The following is a 21,557-nucleotide window of genomic DNA, read 5'->3' as shown; positions in this document are numbered from 1 at the left end:
TTTTGAGCGGGGGTAAAGCGGGAGGAACAAGGGGGGGGGGGGGGGGGGGGGGGCGGTTTCAAAGAGCAGCGCACTTCACTTAAGGTGCTTTGAAGTGTGTGCGTATGAGTGATATTTAGTCCAATTTGCCCAGGAATACAGCTGCACTACTGCTGTATATATATATATATAATATATAAATGATTTGCCTTAAGGTGTTGTTTTTCTCACAGTGACAGGTTTTCATGAAACTTTTACAGTTGAATTATTAATGGGAAGAGGTTCAAAAGCCAAAACCTGGAGGGGGTAAGGGCTTGTTTGGAATCAGGGATGTGCTTTACCTCGGGTGTGTGTGTGTGTGTGTGTTTCTAGTTCCTTGAAGTAGACATACTCGGTGGTGCATTATGCATAGGAATATACGGTTGAAAACATGGACAGGTGACAGGCTGAAAACACAAAGTGTCAGAGGACGGAGTGCGGCTCACCACCGTAGCCGCCTGTTTGTGCCTGTAGTGTCGATCAGAACATTTTTCATTAAACATTACATTAGCCTTAAATGTTAAACACAGGCAACAAATGATGAAATTGCTCATACGTGTTGTTTTACCGTCTGGCCACCAGAGGGCAGCATTGATACTTGAAAATTGTTGAATTTTTTTTTTTTTTTCTTCACTCCATGTACGTTGTTTCACACTCAACTCTTTGTGGAATACATTTTAGTAACACCCCAAATAAAGGGGAACAAAATGATGTCCAATTCACATTCACGTCTTTGTTCTCTCTCAGGGTGAGGATGGTTTCCCAGGTTTCAAGGGTGACATGGGAATCAAAGGAGACCGGGTGAGGATGGTTGCAGAACCAGCAGCAGCAGCAATGATATATAAGTATTCATGCAGATATGAGACAAATATGAACAAATCTGTGTCTGTGTTTTGTGATCGTGCCACAGGGTGAGCTGGGCATGCTCGGGCAACGTGGAGAAGATGGTCCCGAGGGTCCAAAAGGTCGAGCTGGACCCAACGGAGAATCAGGACCACTTGGACCTGCTGGAGAAAAGGTAATGCTTTTTTTCACTGCAGATTGTGAGGGCACCAGGGGGCGCTAGCTGGGCCTCAGAAAATTGGAGGGATTTTTTTTTTATAATCATTTTCCTACACCAAACACTACCTAAACTGCCGTTATCGTAGGTTCAAGAAAATCAAAAAGCCTAGTTTAGCATTGTTGCAAATTAGCAGAAAGCTAACATCAATATGGAGTAGCCAAGAAAACATTAATTTTTTTTTTCCTTCCTCTTAGGGTAAACTTGGTGTTCCAGGATTACCAGGTTATCCAGGAAGACAAGGACCAAAGGTGAGTTTGAGTCTCTGCTCGTCTCCTCCTCTGATGCGTTCAGGAGTCGTGCATGCCAGCGGAATTTACAGTCCTAATAATAAGAAGTAATTGATGACTCAGATATAAGAAGATATCTGAAGTTTTAAGAGACCTTTTTTTTCCCTAAGTTACCGTCAGATATAAGAAGATATCTGAAGTTTTTTTTCTAAGTTACCATTAGCAACGATGCTAACGGGTCTGTATAATTACACTGTTAGACTAACCAAGATATGTTGATGGAATGATGCGCGTCAGACTGAGGCGCTGTAGTCCAGGTTAGATCCTTTTGTATCCCATCATCAATTTTATTTTCTCGTGATTTAATCAAGGTATGATTGCATGTTTAAAAGCGAGAAAATCCACCAAATGAATCATCATGGTCACGCTCCCCACGAGCCGCATAGCTTTTTTTTTTTTTCTTGTTTATCTCAAGTCCCTCTACGTAACCTTTGCTTTGGTGACAGGGCTCACACGGTTTCCCTGGTTTCCCTGGAGCCAACGGAGAGAAAGGAGCGAGGGTAAGAAACCGAGTACACACACTGTGCCTGTCAGTGTACAGTATTATTATGATTATGATCTATCTATATATTTATATAATCGTCAAATAACAGCACACAATCTCATTAAAAGGACTTCAATTTGTTGATATTATACTGTAAATGACAACTGTATAAGGATTTACAAGTCTTTCCAGATGAAGCCATATATTTATTATGCTGCTACAGTGTATATGACATTTAAAGAAATTGTTTAACCGGATTTGTCAGCGGCCCTATGGATACATATATTTAAGAAACCTCAAATCGTTTGAGTTTCCTCATTTCACAAATATGCGCGGCGTCTTGAAAAGTCTCTCGAGTTCCCGTCAATTTAATCGGTAGACTTTTTAGATTCTAATCATTTCTTTTCCTGACATCTTGAGAATGAAACATTTCCGTTTGTTCCTGTTTCTAAAATATTCTGGTGTTTCATTTACAGGGACTTGCTGGTAAAGCTGGTCCCAGAGGACAGAGAGGCCCAACAGTATGTACTCATCGTGTTATCGTTTCTACGTAAATATGCAGTAAAACTTTCATGAACAACTGAATTTACGCTGCTCTGACTCCCTGACATGTTCTCTCCGTAGGGTCCTCGTGGTGCACGTGGAGCCAGAGGTCCAACAGGAAAACCAGGACCTAAGGTACGAATACTAGCCTGGACCTTATACCAACTTGTCAAGTATATAACGTCTGAATATTCTATTCATAAACCGTCATGTTCTTGTGTGGTTTTTAGGGCACATCTGGCAATGATGGTCCTCCGGGTCCCCCTGGTGAGAGAGTAAGTCCATGACATTTGTTGTCACTCATGTTTTTACTTTAAAATTTGTTGTCTCAACGTTTCTCTCTCCTGATCTTGTGTTGCCAAACTCTGTAATGAAGAAGATTTGTATTTTGATTGTTCAGTGAAAAAGGTTAACGTTCTGTTGATCTTTTGATTGGAGTCATTTCAAGAAGTGGTTTAAATGGTTAAAGTATTTCCACGAGAGAAAAGAAATTCAATTATATTACTAATCCGTGAATCTTTTCTACTCTGGCACATAAAATAGTCCTAAAAAGTCCTTTAAAAGTCACTGAAAAAGTGGTTTATGTGACCCAAAACATCTCGCTGAGAAAATGAAATAAAAATCATTTCTAGTCGGGCACATGAAATCATCTAAGTCATCTAAGGTGCTAAAAGGTTCCTTGGAAAATTCCTTTAAAGAAGTGGTTTACATGGCTAAAGAATTCTTGCTGCAAAAATGAAATAAAATTACTAATCAGTAATTTTTCCCACACTGGCAAACACACAAAAAACACAAAAAAAAAAAAACCAAACAAATACAAAAGTAAAATCAATGATCTGCTGCGTCCCCCTTGCAATAACTCTGTGTTCTCCATATGGTCCCTGCCCCCCAATTTGAACCACCAATTTCGGATCTTACTGTGATTAAGAGCATTTTTTTTTCTACATTTTGATCACGTGATCAAGCATCAAGAAAAAAAAAACAAAACAAAAACAAAACGAGATCCAGAGTCGCGGTACAAAGCTAGCTCTAGGTGATTAATTAACTAAATGAACTAAATTAATCTCCACGACAAAAGCCTTCCAGCGGCGCCGCCTCATTTAACGCTCCTTTGGACCTCCAGCGGTGCTTTACTTCACTCTGACTTTCCCCGAGTAACTAAGAAAATCCAACAAGTCGTGAAACAGAAGTGACAGCTTCAACACGGGCTCAGTTTGCTTTAACACGACAGGAGTGGATTTTATTACGACTCTGACTGAGGTTGATGGGGAACCTGTCAGGCTGCAGTTCACCTCCTCCGTTAGATAAGGCACATAACAAGAATTAAAGAGTGGAACCGAAACCAAGTGTCGGCGTCTCACGCTGTCCCTTCTGTGCCGCACAGCCGTCGACGCTAACTAAGTCATCCATCCTCATTAAAACGGAACGTTTCGCCGTTCTCTGTGATTTAGCCCCACGATTCATACCGACAAAATCGGATGTACTTACTGAAATGGGTTTTCTGCTTCCCGCACGTACCTTTTAATCCTGACTAAATGATTTGAAATAAAAAAAAAAAGAAAAAAAAGAAAAATACCTTGATATACTCAAGTAAACCCTTTTAGTTGAAGCAACTGTGCATCAGGGTAAACCGTGTGGTCTGGTCCATGTGAGGGTTATTTTTATTTCCCTCGGTCTCTGAGTACATCAGTCAATCTCATTTTTAGCGCTGCAGCTCTCCTGCTCCAAGAATTTCATCATCTGACATCATTTAAAATAAAAAAATTTAAAAAAAAAATACTAGGGATATTTTGGACTGTAAAATTCCACCGTTGATTTTTTTTTTTTTCACCGAGCTGACCTTACTTTATCAAGCAGTTTACGCGCTTACACTTTTGACGTTAACAAAGCCTGAAATATATTCTTTCAAAAGTGTAACCTTCCGGGCATTTCATAACCCTTTTCAGTGTAAGGGGAATCGCAGTGGAATAAAGGACAGAGATTTCACACTTAATTCCATAGCGGGGAAGTAAAAAAAAGCCTTTTTTTTTTTTTTTTTTTTTCACCGAGCTGACCTTACTTTATCAAGCAGTTTACGCGCTTACACTTTTGACGTTAACAAAGCCTGAAATATATTCTTTCAAAAGTGTAACCTTCCGGGCATTTCATAACCCTTTTCAGTGTAAGGGGAATCGCAGTGGAATAAAGGACAGAGATTTCACACTTAATTCCATAGCGGGGAAGTAAAAAAAAGCCTTTTTTTTTTTTTTTTTTTTTTCACCGAGCTGACCTTACTTTATCAAGCAGTTTACGCGCTTACACTTTTGACGTTAACAAAGCCTGAAATATATTCTTTCAAAAGTGTAACCTTCCGGGCATTTCATAACCCTTTTCAGTGTAAGGGGAATCGCAGTGGAATAAAGGCCAAAGATTTCACACTTAATTCCATAGTGGGGAAGTAAAAAAAAACCTTTTTTTTTTTTTTTTTTTCACCGAGCTGACCTTACTTTATCAAGCAGTTTACGCGCTTACACTTTTGACGTTAACAAAGCCTGAAATATATTCTTTCAAAAGTGTAACCTTCCGGGCATTTCATAACCCTTTTCAGTGTAAGGGGAATCGAAGTGGAATAAAGGACAGAGATTTCACACTTAATTCCATAGTGGGGAAGTAAAAAAAAACCTTTTTTTTTTTTTTTTTTTCACCGAGCTGACCTTACTTTATCAAGCAGTTTACGCGCTTACACTTTTGACGTTAACAAAGCCTGAAATATATTCTTTCAAAAGTGTAACCTTCCGGGCATTTCATAACCCTTTTCAGTGTAAGGGGAATCGCAGTGGAATAAAGGCCAAAGATTTCACACTTAATTCCATAGCGGGGAAGTAAAAAAAAGCCTTTTTTTTTTTTTTTTTTTAAATGTAGCGGCGCTCGCCTTTGTGCTCACTGTAATGACTTTATATTACTGGCATGTTCTCTGTGAGGTGATGAACAGTGACTCACTACCTGAAGGAGGTTTGGATCATTGTGCGCAGTGAATAACTTTTCCTGTGTCAAGCCGCATTACAATCACCTTTGTGTCAAGTTATATAAGGTCGCTCGCTTCACTTTTTTTTTCGTGACTTCATTATTTGTTCGTCTCTCCTCATCCGACTTCATTTGCCAATTTCAGGGACCTCAAGGACCGCAGGGACCTGTCGGCTTCCACGGACCGAAGGGCCCACCTGTGAGTATTCGTCCAAACCGTCAACATTAAGACGGCGCGGCGCGTGAAGCTAAATCCCGATTAGCCTTAATTTGTGTACATTAAAAGTCACAGCCAACTCACTTTGGGGGAGTTCATCGGATGCAGTGATTTATATTAATATCCATAACTCTGTGGAGGGATCATCGATCCAACTGTTATCGAAGCTTAAGTCATTTTCTCCTCCTCCTACCTGGACTGAAGACAAGTGGTAATTTCCCACTATCGATCCAGGGTTAGATTCATAGATGGCTCTTGGTCCTTAGGTTAGGATTTTGTTCTGGTGTGGTTACCAAGGTTACATGTTTACTGTACTGTGGAGCAATAACCTCAGTCTCCTGAGGGCTACACTTGTGATGCCGTGTAATGTTCTCCTTATAGTGAAAGCAACTAAGATTTTCATTTTCTACGCTCTAGGGACCGCCCGGGAAAGACGGGCTGCCCGGACATCCTGGTCAGCGAGGAGAAACAGTGAGTTTTGTTTGGCCCGTTTCTTTTCTCTTTTTTTTTTTTTCCACACCATTATGTTTAAGTGTCTTCTTTGAATGTTGTTGTCGAAAAACGACCCTACCGTACTATTATCGGCGACTCTGTCGGATGCCCATGAATTAATAGCAAATAACTTAACCTGTAACCTGATACTATGTAAAGCAATAATTAAGTAAATTGTTGTGTCTGAGTTCGGCAGCACCCCTCAACTCCCCAGGCCCCCATCCACAATATATCCCCGTTGCTCCTGATTATAATCAGTGATACAGCATCTCTCAGTGGGACGCTAAAGAAGTAGCTGTTTACAAAAAAAGGGTTTCACACACAGTCTGGTTTTCTTGGGTTGTGAGGACTTCAGGTAGGAACAAGGGGGGGGAGGAGGTCAGGAGCAGATAGATGGAGCGTTCGTGTTAACTTAGATAAATGACATGTAAAAGTCATGCATAAAGGCTAAAATGCTAAAATGCTTTAAGCCTTCTCGACACCATCTATAGGGAAATGTGGGCATTGCAGGGGAAAGGCAGAAGTATAATCCCAATACAAACCAATTATATAATTTGGACAAGTTTGGCAGGCCGGATTACAAAGCTGAACGGGCCGCATCCGGTCCCCGGGCCTTAGTTTGCCCATGCCTGCCCTTAGCCGTTGCTCTTACCTTAAGCATTACAAATGTATGCCTAATCCTAATCCTCACCCAAACACCTCACCCAACCCTAATTCTAATCCTGTCCCAGGACAAACATGTCGTCACGTATTACCATACGCAGAAGACGTCATTATTTTTACTTTATTTCGCTGGTTGTGCGCCATACATTGGATCGTGCTACATTCGCTATCTTTTGTGGGAGGATGTTACCACTGTGTTAGCTAGGGGACAGCAAAAATCAAATTACGTCGCGCCTAGGATTGGAATCCCGACATAAGTCGAGGACCCCTGTATACACACATATATATGTGCTATATATAAATGCGTGTGTGTGTGTGTGGCTGAGGTTGTGTAACGAGCCTCCAGCTCCTAATAATATCTGTCGGTCTTGCTTGAAACAATAGTTTCTGTGTTGTTTCCTGGAGGCGTTCGTGAGCTTTATAAGGAATGCTTCTATTGAATCGTCCTCAGTGATGCATAGATAGATCTCTGCAGAAACAAAAGAAGAAGAAAAAAAACAACAACTTTGAAGAACAGTCAAACAAAGAAAGCTCAATCTGATAACACCTTATTGCAATCTCCACGCTCCTTGAATTCAATTTCTCTGTACTTGGTATGCATCGGTGCACTTCCCTTTGATGAGGCACGGAGGGGAATAAATTCTACTAAAAGCTCGACAGATCATCGCCCCTATCATTAAAGCTTCCTCCTCCACTACCTGCCCTCCTTTCCCTATCGATGCGCACCACAACACACGAGTGCCTCTCAGCCTCGGCTGCTATTCAAGTAACATCGCAGGAACCTATCACCACAGTGTTTACGGCCGTAGATTTATGCTCCGATGAGAAGGTTTCACAAGCACCCAATATGAGAATTGATCACAGCAATAAAGGCGTTCAAAGGTGCCCAACCCCCCCCCGGCAACACACACTGCATTTGAGGAGGAGCAAATAAAGATTTGAATTGGTGTCTCTGAGGTGGGGTCGATGCCGTGAGAGAACGACCCCGGGGTTGCATCACCATGAATCACAGCACACTGATCAACAAGGCGAGTTAGGCTTTCAAACAGCGGTGGTCGGATGTTTTTGGAGAGGAAAACTTGGAAAGAAAAAGAAGTTTATCCCGTAGCTATCATGAATGCAGCATCTGGAGGTCACTGTTTTTTAAGGCTACCAAATAGCGAAAGGCGATAGCAGAATTGTTTTGATTCGATATGACACTGATTACCGTTTTTTCCAGTCGCTTCGGAGTATAAGTCGCACCAGCCAGTCAATGCATAATGAAGAAGAAAAACATATATATAAGTCGCGCCAGTGTATAAGTTGCGCCAGCAAGCTAGAGTGCCCTCTAGCGGCTGTCAGTGTGAAAATAACAAACTTGAAATTATATATTTAAATCTAAAAGTCGCACCTGAGTATAAGTCGCAAACCCAGTCAAAGGATGAAAAAAAGTGCTTACTTATAGTCTGAAAAATACAGTACTTGTTTGCCAATTTTTATTTATATTCTTTTGCATATTAGAATACAGTTAAAAAATTTAAAAAAAGTAAAAATTGTGTGTTCTGTTTTAATTCGTACATTTTAGAAAGAATAAAAATGAGTTAGTTTTAATTAGTTTTCAGTTTTATTTTTGATCAATTCCTAGACATTACTGCCGTCAGTGACATTCACATTCCGCTACACTGAAAAAACGACAACAAACAGAAATACAAATTAATTTCCCAGTTGGGAACAGAGGCCTCACAGGGTTCCATACAGCAGCACAGCTGAAGTGTTGAACAGCAGAGAAAAACCATGCAGGAAGTTATTACCCGTGTCAATGTCGTGAGGCATTTATTTAGAGTTCTGGAGTCCGGAAAGCAAATGGTCCATGTTGGTGATATATAGTTGTGTTGTCTCTGGTTACGTTCAATAAACCAGATGAATGTATCTTGTTGAAATGGCTTGGTTTAAATCTCACTGAGGGTCTTTTTGTCTTGGGTCTGGATTTTCCTTACCCTGTTTGTTTTCCGCAGCCCAGATCTTTATTGTGATCTGTACGGTGTTAACCGAACTAAATGTACAAATAGTATATTGTCATAAAATATCTGCTAGGTTAAGAATTTATCTTCAACCTACTTTGTAACAGCTTGGGCCTGTTTAGTTGAACACAACGCTTGTAAAGTCACAGGAATTGAAGAAAGACACTATATTATAGTTTATTACGGTTATTAACATTTTATGGTAACAATATATGATAATGTAGTCTGTTCTTAATATGGTTAAACTTTACGATCCTTTTTTTATGTATATGTACCAAATTAAATTCATGTTATGTTTCGGTTGTTGTTGTTCATGGTGTCAGTAAAACTGTTCTTATTTTTAATTTCAGGGTTTCCAAGGCAAAACCGGTCCACCAGGCCCAGGAGGTGTTGTCGGACCTCAGGTAATTTAATAAGTGATTAATAAAAACGCGCTAACGCCTTTAATAAGAATATCAGTACTCTTACGGTTGTGTTTCACTAGATATTTGTTGTAATGCTAATGCTAACACCGATGTCTGACATAACAGGGTCCAACAGGAGAGACCGGTCCTGTCGGAGAGAGAGGCCACCCTGGACCCCCGGGTCCACCTGGTGAACAAGGTCTTCCAGGTTCTGCTGGCAAAGAGGGAGCAAAGGTAAAACTTTCGTTGACTTTTCAGTCATGTAAAAAATATTTGGTTATTAGAGAAAGTTCTGGACTGCTCTGCTGGGCTGTTAACACATTCATTAGTTGCCATGGAGGCGTCTTGCTGCTTATATTTAGACACCCACGCCTCAGAGCCGGGATCAAATTTTTTTATTTAATATTTGCCGTTCTTGATATCATAAATTATTTAATTTTCCGGAAGACACCTGCTGCATCCACAATGAGATTTATATCTTGTTAGCATACAGAGCTACAGCTGACTCCGATACACTGCCTGAATGAGAGTAGTGTTACAGTCACTGTGCGAGATGCGCAAGGCGTCCCAAGAAGTGAGAGCAGGGGAAGCAGCCCACCAGTTGAGGGGCCCATTAAAAGCAGACAGCAGCCATTTCGCAGAAGTATGTCGCTCCTAGCCCCGTGTAGCACTCCCCTGCGCTCAGACCCTTATTTTTTTTTCCCCTCCACCATTTTCCCCAAGGAGACAATTTAATCAAGTGCATTGGCTAACTCAACACCCGGTGCCACTCACAGCCCCACCTGTCCTCCCCCCTTCTCGGCTCTGCCCTCCACAGTCCATCAGTATGCCAGGAACACTTTGTGGAGGGCTTGGCAGCCGAGCCCAAATCCTCTTATATCTCTCAGGCCAACTCTGCTGTGCCTCACAGTTTTCAGATAAAGCCTGCCAATATAGAAGACAGCAGAAACAAGGCAGGAGTAACTTTTTTTTTCTTCAGTTAAATGTGCTGATTTTTTAGAAATCAGTAAGATTACGCTGCTCCAGGTCACCAGTACTTTTGCCTTTGTGGAGGTAGAATGCAAAAAAAAACAAAAAAAAAAACAGGCTTTCTAAAGTTTGTCTAATGGTTATGGTGTGAGAAGGACTTCATTTTTTGTTTTTTTTTTGTCTCTTTTTCTCATTTAAAAAAAACCCAAAACAACAACAACAGCAAAGTGGCCAGATTGTTTGAAGACCATTATCTGTCTGTCTGTTTGGAAACAGCAAGGCATCGATTTTAATGAGAGGTTGATGCTTGTCTGGTGAATGCACCGTACCGTTTGGGGAAAAAAACACAGCTTTAAATAAATATATGGCTCATGGGTCATGAAATCGTTGCTGGCTACAAAACAAGTACTCCGCTGCGGCAGATACTACTACTTCAAATTCGTATTCAAGTATTCATTTTACATTTAACATTTAACTTACGTGGAAACGTTAGTTGCGAAAATGCAAAGATCTAGACCTAATTCTCTCGTAGCCTCCTTTGGCCAAACATTTCCTATAAGGCTGTTTATTTACAAATTTACCATATAAGACCTAATAAAGGAGAAACAAATATAAAGTTCAATCAAAATATAGTGTCGTTTCATAGAGAGTAACTCTCTGTGTGGTTTCAGCCTGACTTTACAGTCTATTCCAATAATAATCAACTGGTGGCTCGCGGGCTGAATCTGGCCCGCTGAACCATTCAATCTGATAACTTTAGACCAAAATATACATATATTTATTTCATTAAAATTAATTTAAAAGTGTCAAGTTTGGTCCCAAGATGTCTGTCCAGAAAGATCTGACACTTGATAACATATGTACATAGAAAAGAAAGGTTGTGTGAACCAGATGCGTCGTATTTTCTGGACTCTGGAGTAAAAGTCTCCAGAGCCAAAGCAGATACTGGTACACAAGCATAGAGTGCCCTCTGGCGGCTGTTAGTGTGAAAACAACAAACATGTGAAATTATATATTTGAATATATAAGTCGCACCTGAGTATAAGTCGCAAACCCGGCCAAAGGATGAAGAAAAGTGTGACTTACACGAATAGCAGATACTGGTAAACAAGCCCAGAGTGCCCTCTAGTGGCTGTCAGTTTGAAAATTACAAACATTTTCCCTTTGTTAGAGAGTAGCAGATACTGGTACGCAAGCATAGGGTGCCCTCTAGCGGCTGCTAGTGTGAAAATAAAAAGTAACAAGTCGCAAACCCAGCCAAAGGAAGAACAAATGTGCGACTTATAGTCCGAAAATGTAAGTTTTGTGTGATTGTATATTGTTTTATAATGCTGCACCACACCATGTGTACAGGGAGATCCGGGACCACAAGGACCGTCCGGAAAAGATGGCCCTCCTGGTCTCCGAGGCTTCCCCGGAGAGAGAGGTCTGCCTGGCGCCACGGTGAGAACAGCTGCACGTCTTTCCACAGCTCTTCATTTAAACGCGTCGGCTAATATAAAGTGACGGAACTTTGCCACCCACCGAACGAACCAGGAACGGTCTCCGACCGTATCGGAATTGACCCGGAGCGATCCGTTTGGTGCAGCAGAAATGTGAAGCGACACTAAACAAATGAAGGGGGCGGGGGGGGTGTACCTCCGTCACGTTCCTCCACTACTCCCGCCGCAGTATTATACACAGCGATGCATCACAGTTTCCCGTTATGGGAGGTGGCAGGTTGGAAAGTTAGGAAGTGATTTAGAAAATCTCTCCCCGGTATGACTCAGCGGCTGGGATTGATGTTTCTCATTTCACTGCAACTATTTGGGGGCCAGCAAAGCTATTTACGTTCCCTCTGTTTGTTTTATTTACTTAATAAATTATTAAGTGGGACACTTTGCCAATTAGGCTGCGCGTACTGATGCGACGTCTGCGTTCGCAAGGTCAGCGAGAGTCTGCGGGACTAGCGAAACGCTCGCGGCCACCGTGATTTACTCCGGCACGTGGAGCCAGCCAAGAGAGACTCATTACCCATACTGCTTTGGGCTCCTGTGTAGCCCAGAGGGGAGCTGAATGCAACGCAGAGCCAAGTAGGAATTTACATAAATGGAACGCAACGAGAAAATGACTGTATTGTAAACACAACCGCACAGATTGCACCCGTGTCTCTGCCTTCACACGAACACTCTTGTGTGTGAAGTACACACACACACACAGTAATATTTCTAAAGTCTGTTTAATACTAAAGTGCATACTATGGAATTTGGTTTTTTATTTGATTCGTTTCCTGAGAAAAAAAGTGTTTCTCTGGCATGTTTAAAAAAATATATATAAAAAATATTTTTGCGCAATGTGGTCTTATCAAAAATGAAGAGCTACTAACGATACGTAACATATTTGTATTTTCTGTTTCCCCAGGGTCCAGCAGGTCTGAAGGGAGGAGAGGGTCCACAGGGTCCGCCCGGTCCTGTCGTAAGTAGATCACACAACCCTCGAGAACGTTGATCTGATTTTTTTTTTTTTTTCACGTGAAAATCGATTAGATACTGTAGTAGTATATTTTAGATTTTAGATTTCACGGAATAGTCCAATCAACCTCCAAGCGGGCCTTGGGGGTTGATTTCCGAAAAAATCCGAAAAAATCTAATTTTTTTTTTGGGGGGAAAAAAAAAAAAAAATAAAAATATATATATTTTTATTTTTTTTTTTTTTGGAGCAGTTTGGTGCCTAAAGTAAGGCTTAATTAGACTTTTCCAGCTAGATAGTTGGTGCCAGTTTGTGAATTTATACTCACAAGCCCATTTGTTCCATGTCCACTGTACATCACACCGCAGCAGCTAGATGAAGTATCCCGCCTGAGGGCATCACAACCATTTTTTTTTTCTCTCCACCCCTGTAAAACTTGGGACTCGATGAATCTCTGGCGATGAAGCCGCTGAAAGGATTAAGACACAGACATGACAGCGTCAAAATCACACCACCTCAGCTTATGCTACGTGTGCTAGTCCTAGCCTGAAATGGCTGCACATTGTGCTCAAGTAAGAGGTGATTAGTTGATACGTTTTCTCATCACCACCGTTTAATCTCGTCTCGCTGCACACGGCGACTTTGAAGCCGTCGTGGCTAAGCGCCAACTTTGTTTGCTCTGCTTCGCTGCCTCCTGGCACTCAGATGCAAAGAGAAAATACAAAAAAAAAGTCAGGGAAGCATCCGCACGGTGAGTCAGAGTGTGAGGGGTTGCATCAGCACCTCTTCTCATCAGTCCTGGAGATGTCAGGCTGAGATTTGTCACCAGGAGACGCTTCGCGAAACGTATTATGTGGTTAGGATTTCACCTTAAGCAGTTTCTGTCGAAAAAGAAAATGTCCTCAATCTCTCATGGCGACAGGATTTGATTCGTTTCTGGAGGATTCAGAACAAAAACTGAATTTGCTCAACCTAACTAAATCGGAACACGTAACGTTTAAAAACGTAACGTTTACAAACGTCACTGTCTCTGATGTTAGCTCACGTATACTATATTATATATTTTTTATACTAAAATGATTCTGCAATTCTTGTTAGTTTCAAAGCAGGCCAGTAGAAAGTGAACTAGGTGCAGCGGTGATGTGTATTTTGGCCGTCTTCTTTCACAGGTTTCAGACAAATGCGGCGTGACACGGGGCAGCAGGGGCCGTGTCTTTGATTCAGAGATGCATTTACCCGAGCAGAACCGAACTGCTCAATACCACGGACCACAGATAATGCCCACTGGCTTCAAAGTGCGGCGCGGCTTTATTCTCAAAACTCAAAAGCCACCTGCTACTGCGCGGGCCTCCTGCTGCCTCCTTAATTATCACTCAGGAAATGGTTGATCCATTAGTGGTGCAACAAAGCTAATGGTTGCTGTTGACAGGGGTGAAATATCTTTCATCTCGACTGTCAACAAAACTTGCCTTTCGTTAATAATACGGGCTATGTTTCCGTCCCGTACAGGGTTCCCCCGGTGAGAGAGGAGCTGCCGGTCCTGCCGGTCCCATCGGTTTGAGTGGTAGACCTGGTCCTCAGGGTCCTCCGGGTCCTGCTGGAGAAAAAGGAGCACCTGTGAGTATTTTTTTGTTTTAATTTTTTGCGTCTTTTTTTTCTTCCCCCTACATTTTGTGCGAATACTCAAATAAATTCAACGGACCGTGTTGTATCTCTAGGGTGAGAAAGGACCTCAAGGCCCAGCCGGTCGTGATGGTGTCCAGGGTCCTGTTGGTCTACCCGGGCCCCCCGGACCCCAGGGTCCACCTGGAGAGGATGGTGACAAGGTCAGTCGTTTGTAACCCCAATGGTTCCTAAACATTCTTTGGCCTGTGACCCCAAATTTTTGGCAACCGCAGAGAAATTTTCTAGAATTAGTTTTTTTTATTATGCTTGTTGTACTATGTTGCAAATACAGAGTATTTGAGTCAGATTAGTGCACGAAGTACTCAAAGGAACTCAAGCAGCTGTCACTCGGTAATCACAGCCATCGATCAAGTTGCCTTAGCTCAGATATTTAAATAGGCCACTTTTTAAAATGTATTTTCACAAAGGTGAAAAGATATAGCTGCATAGTGATTTGAATCAAAATTTGAAAAAAAGATATAGCTGCATAGTGATTTGAATCCGGGTAAAAAAATTAGGGTAAAAAAATAATTTGTATTTATTTTTATCAATAACCAGCCATTTCAGGTAACGTTATTCAAAATTCCAAGCGACCACATATGGGGCCCCGACCCCAAGGTTGAGAAACACCGGTTTAACATCTACATCAACATCATAGTCGAGACTCACCCACACCCAATCGAGGGTGGGTAGCTGATCTAAAATGGTTAAATGAGCGTGTTTTTCTTCCTCTTCCCAGGGAGAGGTCGGAGAGCCGGGTCAAAAAGGAAGTAAAGCTGACAAAGGAGAACAGGTGCGTAATGGAAAGAATTGCCTATTTGGGCCTGCAGTGATTAAAGTGTTGGCGTTGCATAGTTTCTCTCTCTCTTTTAACCTTGGTGTTGCTCACATACTGTTTCTCCGCACATTAAATAAGGAGGGCTCTTTGATTTGTGTGTTGTGTTCAGGGTCCTCCTGGTCCAGCTGGTCTACAAGGCCCCATAGGAGCTCCAGGTCCTGCTGTAAGTACAGTATAACTGCATGCACTGCTGGGATGAAGCTGCTGCAATTGAATCTTAGCGTGAAATGTTTTAAGGCAAGAAAAAAAAAACAACCCCCAGAAATACAAAGTATATAGCCCAGTGGATGGATGAATATTTTCTTTTAAATCAATACGTTTCCATCTGGCAGATACCTGTAAAAATAACCTTTGGTTTTCTATTAAGAGTTTTTCTGGGTGAAATCATTACAACACCCCGCCGTCTCTAAGTGGACTGTGTTGTTTTGTTTTACTAAGCATTAAACACAAAATCAATATTTCAATATTTTCTTTGCGGAAAGAAATCTCTTCGGGTTACAGGTTACAAAGCAGCTACGCTTTTTTCTTTTCAGGGAGCTGATGGAGAGCCGGGCCCCAGAGGTCAGCAGGGTATGTTTGGACAGAAGGGAGATGAAGGAGCCCGCGGTTTTCCCGGACCTCCCGGTCCCATCGGTCTGCAGGTTAGTGCCACTGACTGAGTGTGTTTTATTGCTGTAAAAAAGCGGTCCCATCGGTCTGCAGGTTAGTGCCGCTGATGTGTGTTTCATTGCTGTGAAAAATAGAGCAATGAAATTAAGGCTTGGTTTATAGTTTGTGTTATCAGTGTTATCAATAGAGAAAAGCTGACACGGAAGCCAACCTTCAAAAGTGCATCCTGTTTGAAGGATGTCGGCCGTCCTTCACTCACAAGGGATGAGAAAATAATCACTGAGATATACTGTTGGTATATAAAAAAAAATGCCCACTCGCTATGAGCCTCAGCCCTGGTTTCATTAAAGTCACAATAAAAAAAGATATTTTCTGTGAAGCTGCGAGAGATTGTGTCTTCGGGAAGGTAAAAAACAAACAGGGGAAATTGAATTGTGACGGGTCGTGACCTCTGAGTCATTTCATATGTTTAATATCTTAACACAATGTTTTATTATTACTGGGGCTGTCAAATGAGTAACACATTTGAATCAGTAATTGAAGGCTAGTTATCACAATTAATCGCGATTAATTGAGATAAATTAACATTCCAGATAATGAAAAAAACAAAGAAAAAACAAATTGATGAAGTTGATAAACAAAAAAAAAAACGCTTTCCCACAATCTGTATAAATACCAACATAATATCAACCGGGTACTAGTAAGTAAAATAAAAAATTCTCGATATACAGTATGAGTCATTTTGACCAGGGGTTAATGTGCGTTAAAAATGGAATCTTATTCATCCTCTTATTCAAGTAATTACCACAGCTAACAATAATCAAATTTGACAGCCCTAATTACTGCTACAATAAAGTGCCAAACGTACCGTTCTTCCCGCTAATAGTTTCTTACTAATGTTCGAGTGACAAGAAGAAAGGTTTTGATAAAATCACGCAGACCAAAAGCTCTTTGTTTGACGGTGCTATTCTTTTACCGCAGAACAGTATTCGGTGGACTTCAAATGGAAAGTAATACACTTCCCCAACGCCGTTTCATTAATTGCGGCGGCTGACCAGCTCCGACTGTCAGTTCCACGTCGAACCCATTTACCGTGGTGCATAATTAGAACCGCCGCTAACGATCTCAGCCTGGAAGCAACCTTTAGACAGATGAGATATCTCAGCACGAGAGACATTACCACAGAGCAACGCACACCTTTGGCCTCCAGGGGACGTCAACACACGTACAACAAACGGGGGGGGGCCGCACCATCGACACAAAGTGGCTCTGTTTTTTCTCTCCGGGGTTAGTGTTTGAGGACGATGTCAGCAGATGCGCAGGAATGAATTGATTCCGATCTCCTCGCTCGCAACCTTACACCTCACGCTAATGACAAACAACCTTGGAATCCAGAGCAGACACCCACATGGGAGGGGGGTCACCGGGGGGGGGGGTAAAGCACAACACAGCAGTGTAATCGCAGCAATTACTGGAAGAAATGCCAGTGATCAAACACAAATATACGAGTTCTTGACCGCGCTGCTCATTTTCCCCATGCATCAATGAGCAGGATTTGTCTGCACTTCCCCCCGGCGAAGACAAACAAATCCGGGGCGGCTGGCAACAAAAGGGAGAGCAAATGGGATCGGAGCATTGTGCTCCGTGTTTTCAGAGGCAGGTGCTGAATTGCAGAATCGAATCATTCCTCGCTGCCGAGCGCACGGGAGATTAAAGCTGCCTTTTGTGCTCAGACGTCGCACGGTCGACGCGTTCGGAAAGTTGTGCATCTTCTCAGTCGAACCGAAGACGACGTGGTCGTCTCGGCTTCCTGCATAAACGTGTTACGTGGTGAAATGATCCAATTTCAAACTGGGTCTCAGGGAGGGAAGGGATACGACTCATGTCGTTGCTCCTTTTTTTTTTCAAGGCCAGGAAAGTCGGCCGCAGTTTTTTTTTTTTTTTTTCAAGGCCAGGACAGTCGGCCGCACACTTACGGAATGTCTAACCGGATATTGATTCCATCTGACCGATCGACTACATTTTTAATATCACTCTGCACCAGCGATGAGGTCTAAGATATCTCTAAGATAAATCTGAAACAGAACCAGCTGCTGTGGCTGCAGTTACCGTGTATCACCACTACTTATTTACTGTACGCGATTGCTATTTGTGCTTATGACATCATTATCTTCTTTGTGCGTTTCGTAGGGGCTTCCCGGACCCTCCGGTGAGAAGGGAGAGATGGGTGACGTTGGCCCGATGGTATGAAAAAAAAAAAAAAAAAGCTTTTTTTAAAAAAAAAAAAAAAAGAAGAAAATCCTCTAACAATGATTTAGTTCTTTGCTAATATCACTTCCTTTCTCGCAGGGTCCTCCTGGTCCTCCTGGTCCCAGAGGTCCTCAGGGTCCCAGTGGAGCTGATGTGTGTATGACAAATGGGTTATACTGGTGCTACGTACTGATAACGATAAAATTTACATTTACTGTTTGACATGTTGCAGGGTCCACAAGGTCCTCCAGGTGGCGTGGGTCCAATGGGAGCCGTGGGTGAAAAGGTATTTAAAGGTTTTACGTTTTTTCTCTCCCGATCATAGAAGTTGGCGAAGGACAGTGACGATGACGAGCATTGTGATCTAATACAGCTATAGCAGATGTGGCTTGAAATGATTGACATTTGTCACACCACAGGGTGAGCAAGGCGAGGCCGGAAACCCAGGACCATCCGGAGAGCCCGGTACAGGGGTAAGTGGGCGATTTTTTTTTTCAGCGAATCAACAACAACATGCTAACGACCAAAAAAGGTGACATTGAAAAAAAAAAACATTTTCAACTAATAGTCCGTCACAGCTTGTCCCGTTCTGCTCTGCGCCACATGTCCACATGATGGCCCAACTCTGAGTTGAGCGTCTTCCCAGACTGGAAGGACAAGCCTGCTGCTCGCGATTTTCGCCAACATTTTTGCAAACATTGTGCCTGGTGGGAGAAAGGCCATTTCCTTTTTAGCTTCCACTTCATTCGCGTCATTTACGAGCTTGGGCCCCATTCATTAGGCTGCTGCCACGTTCGTTCAAGCCTGAGGTTCCACAGTGGAAACATAGCAGAACAGCAAAGTCTGATCACAGACTTGTTTTTCCAACGCAATCAAAGACTTTTTTTCCCACTGACTTTTTACAATTTCTTTTTTACAATGACTCCAGAGCAGGAACAGGTCGAAACAATAGAGCTCTGCTATATAGCACTTGTGATTTTAGTCCAGAACTAAAGATTAAACGTGTAACCTTGACCTTTACGTCGTCGTGGTTACGTCGCCGTCTCCCTGAAAATGTATTAACAAATTCTTGTTCCTGCATTCTGACGTACAGCATAAAAAAAATTCACATGGGAACTAGTTAGTTAGCTAGTTAGCTAGTTAGCGAGCGGAGTGGAAAAATACGTCGGTTTTGTTTATATTTGCCGATTGTACGCCAAACATTAAATCATATTGTATTCATCATTTCACAAAACTATTTTTAATACACGCCCCCTTACATATAAGAATGTAGTTGTTAAATTAAATTAATATCTGCTTTTTTATTTATTTTTTAATTTTTTAATTTTTTAAAAAGTCAGTTTATAACAGACAATTTAAAAAATAATCTTGAGTTTATGGTTAAAAAACAACATATACTACCTCATTTTTACTGCTACATGCTTTAAGTAATGACACTGTGCTCCTCACCCCTCAGGGACCCAAAGGTGAGCGAGGAGAGAAGGGAGAATCCGGGCCTCCCGGAGCCGCTGGACCTGCTGGTGCCAAAGGTCCCCCCGGAGACGACGGTCCAAAGGGAAACCCGGTAGGCTTGCCAGATCTGCACTCAGATAGACAAACAAATGTTTTACTTTAAGGTATTTACAGTGTGCGCGCACACACACACACGCACGCACACATCCTGGTGGCAGGCAGTTTTACCCCCTGAATATATTTGAGGGCTAAAAAGCCTTTTTATTGCAGCAGATTATATTTTATGCCACCGTGTTAATGGAATACAGTGAAGCTCTTTCCTGGAGATTTGCAGCATCATCATTAAGTTCATCAAACCGTTTTCACTGCCTGAAACGCGGCGGCGCGCTGGGCCTAAATCACCGGCTAAATTACCAGCCGTGCTCTCAGCGCTTGATCTCGGGGAGATTAAATCTCACCACTGGCAGTTCGCACATTCACGCAATCTCATCTCCCGTCTTTTAAAAGGGCCCCGTCGGATTCCCCGGAGACCCCGGTCCTCCTGGAGAACCTGGTGTTGCTGTAAGTACGAGCTGTTGGAAGTTTTCTCTTTCATGTAAAGGAAGATCCCCAATAACAACGGGTGGATTGTTATCATCACGGCACGGCATCATTAATCACGTGATTCCGCCCTTTTGTGAGATTAATTTACCGAAACAATTAACGCAACTAACGTGTTCAACATCCGACCGTTGCAGGGCACCGATGGAGAATCTGGAGAGAAGGGAGACGACGGAGAGGCCGGTCAAGCGGTGAGTTGTTCTTATCGTTCACATGTGTTTAAGATCTCATGCTATTTATAAACATTAGTTCACTAAAGGGACATTTCGCATTTCGTTACTGCTCCATGTTTCTGTATGAAGGGAAAATTATGCACAGTGATCCCCTCTCCTATCGCGGTAGTTGCGTTCCAAGACCCACCGCGAAACGGCATTAGGAAGAGAACAGCATGCTCTGTTAGCCAACTATCGCGGTAGTACGCATTGTATTAGCCAATAGTATACTGCGTACGATCTCGGCTAGGTAAACAAAGCTACCGCCGATCGTTCGCAAATGCGCTTATCTCAATTTCAGAACGAGAATCCACATTTTTAAAGCCAACACTTTCGTATGTATAAATATCTTCGATTGTTTTTTTTACTTTAGTTTTTGCTATATTTCGCGATATAGCGAAACTTTCGCGAGATCGGATTAAAAAGAAATCCGTGACGTACTGAGGGAGCGAAAGGAGAATCGCGATATAGAGAGGGAACACTATATTTTATTCTATTTACTGACGTCGCCAATAGAAAAAAAAAAAAATTATTAGGTGAATTATTTACACTGGGCCATTTTAATTAATGTTTTCCACCTCATACCCCCGGGTGTTGTTTGAACGGACTTTCATTATCTGCTCGGCAGATTCATTAAGTATGATTAGATGAGGTGAGCGAGCGTAATGTGCTGACCTCTTGTAACGTGCAACAAATTCAGGCCCCTGCACTTCATAAAAATTAGAAACCACTGGAGCAGCAGCAATAGCAGCAGCAGCTAATATGAGTCCAAGTCGTATTAACATTAATGCAATCAACTCAAGGTCTGCTGAGAACATCATCATGTTTAGGGAAGAAAGTTGGACTTGTTGTGACCTCTCGGTGGTGGATGGGCGGGTGTAGATGGAGGAATGAATCCTTATCTTTTGTGGTTCCAGAGTGTAGCGGTTAGCTTGATAAATGTATGATGGATGGTTGATGGAGGGGTGAATCCTTATAGTCGAAGGTCCTGGGTTTGAGCCCCAGAGGAACCACATACTTAGCGCCCCCTCTGGCAGCTGGTCTGCCGTTAACACAACAATGAAGTTCAAATGATTATCATTATTTTTTCCACATTAACAGGGAAGCCCATACGTCAGCCAATCAATTGCCACAAAAGTCAATATATAAATAAACTTGCAACCCCCTGCCATTAGCTCACAGATGGTTGGACACACCGTGTTATTATTCAAGGCGACGAGGTGTGTAATCCACCTCAGAGTTTGGCCTCCGCTGTTTTTGATTTTTTTTTTTTTTTTTTTTTTTTCTGGGGGTTTCCAAAATTATAAAACTCCCCCTGGGGCAAAAAAAAAAAAACCCCT

General features: G+C 42.2%; 2 protein-coding genes across 3 annotated transcripts in view; both read left to right on the top strand.

Moving 5' to 3' along the window:
• Nucleotides 1–21,557, top strand: part of mkxa (mohawk homeobox a) — a 1,121,182-nt gene that overhangs the window by 658,391 nt on the left and 441,234 nt on the right. The gene's annotated exons all lie outside the window — the stretch shown is intronic.
• col11a1a (collagen, type XI, alpha 1a) overlaps nucleotides 1–21,557 on the top strand; it is a 71,127-nt gene that overhangs the window by 29,514 nt on the left and 20,056 nt on the right. Inside the window, exons 29-53 of the mRNA XM_025054690.1 lie at nucleotides 766–819; nucleotides 929–1,036; nucleotides 1,276–1,329; nucleotides 1,815–1,868; nucleotides 2,329–2,373; nucleotides 2,477–2,530; nucleotides 2,626–2,670; nucleotides 5,544–5,597; nucleotides 6,033–6,086; nucleotides 9,121–9,174; nucleotides 9,301–9,408; nucleotides 11,497–11,586; nucleotides 12,544–12,597; nucleotides 14,101–14,208; nucleotides 14,310–14,417; nucleotides 14,996–15,049; nucleotides 15,204–15,257; nucleotides 15,628–15,735; nucleotides 17,894–17,947; nucleotides 18,053–18,106; nucleotides 18,186–18,239; nucleotides 18,373–18,426; nucleotides 19,410–19,517; nucleotides 19,913–19,966; nucleotides 20,143–20,196. Coding sequence (XP_024910458.1) covers nucleotides 766–819; nucleotides 929–1,036; nucleotides 1,276–1,329; nucleotides 1,815–1,868; nucleotides 2,329–2,373; nucleotides 2,477–2,530; nucleotides 2,626–2,670; nucleotides 5,544–5,597; nucleotides 6,033–6,086; nucleotides 9,121–9,174; nucleotides 9,301–9,408; nucleotides 11,497–11,586; nucleotides 12,544–12,597; nucleotides 14,101–14,208; nucleotides 14,310–14,417; nucleotides 14,996–15,049; nucleotides 15,204–15,257; nucleotides 15,628–15,735; nucleotides 17,894–17,947; nucleotides 18,053–18,106; nucleotides 18,186–18,239; nucleotides 18,373–18,426; nucleotides 19,410–19,517; nucleotides 19,913–19,966; nucleotides 20,143–20,196 — 1,692 coding nt within the window. The remainder of the gene's footprint in view (nucleotides 1–765; nucleotides 820–928; nucleotides 1,037–1,275; nucleotides 1,330–1,814; nucleotides 1,869–2,328; nucleotides 2,374–2,476; nucleotides 2,531–2,625; nucleotides 2,671–5,543; nucleotides 5,598–6,032; nucleotides 6,087–9,120; nucleotides 9,175–9,300; nucleotides 9,409–11,496; nucleotides 11,587–12,543; nucleotides 12,598–14,100; nucleotides 14,209–14,309; nucleotides 14,418–14,995; nucleotides 15,050–15,203; nucleotides 15,258–15,627; nucleotides 15,736–17,893; nucleotides 17,948–18,052; nucleotides 18,107–18,185; nucleotides 18,240–18,372; nucleotides 18,427–19,409; nucleotides 19,518–19,912; nucleotides 19,967–20,142; nucleotides 20,197–21,557) is intronic.

This window comes from Cynoglossus semilaevis, chromosome 3 (genome assembly GCF_000523025.1).
Source record: "Cynoglossus semilaevis isolate Cse_v1.0 chromosome 3, Cse_v1.0, whole genome shotgun sequence".
Classification (NCBI taxonomy): Eukaryota; Metazoa; Chordata; class Actinopteri; order Pleuronectiformes; family Cynoglossidae; genus Cynoglossus; species Cynoglossus semilaevis.
This window is presented reverse-complemented; position numbering and strand designations above follow the sequence as displayed.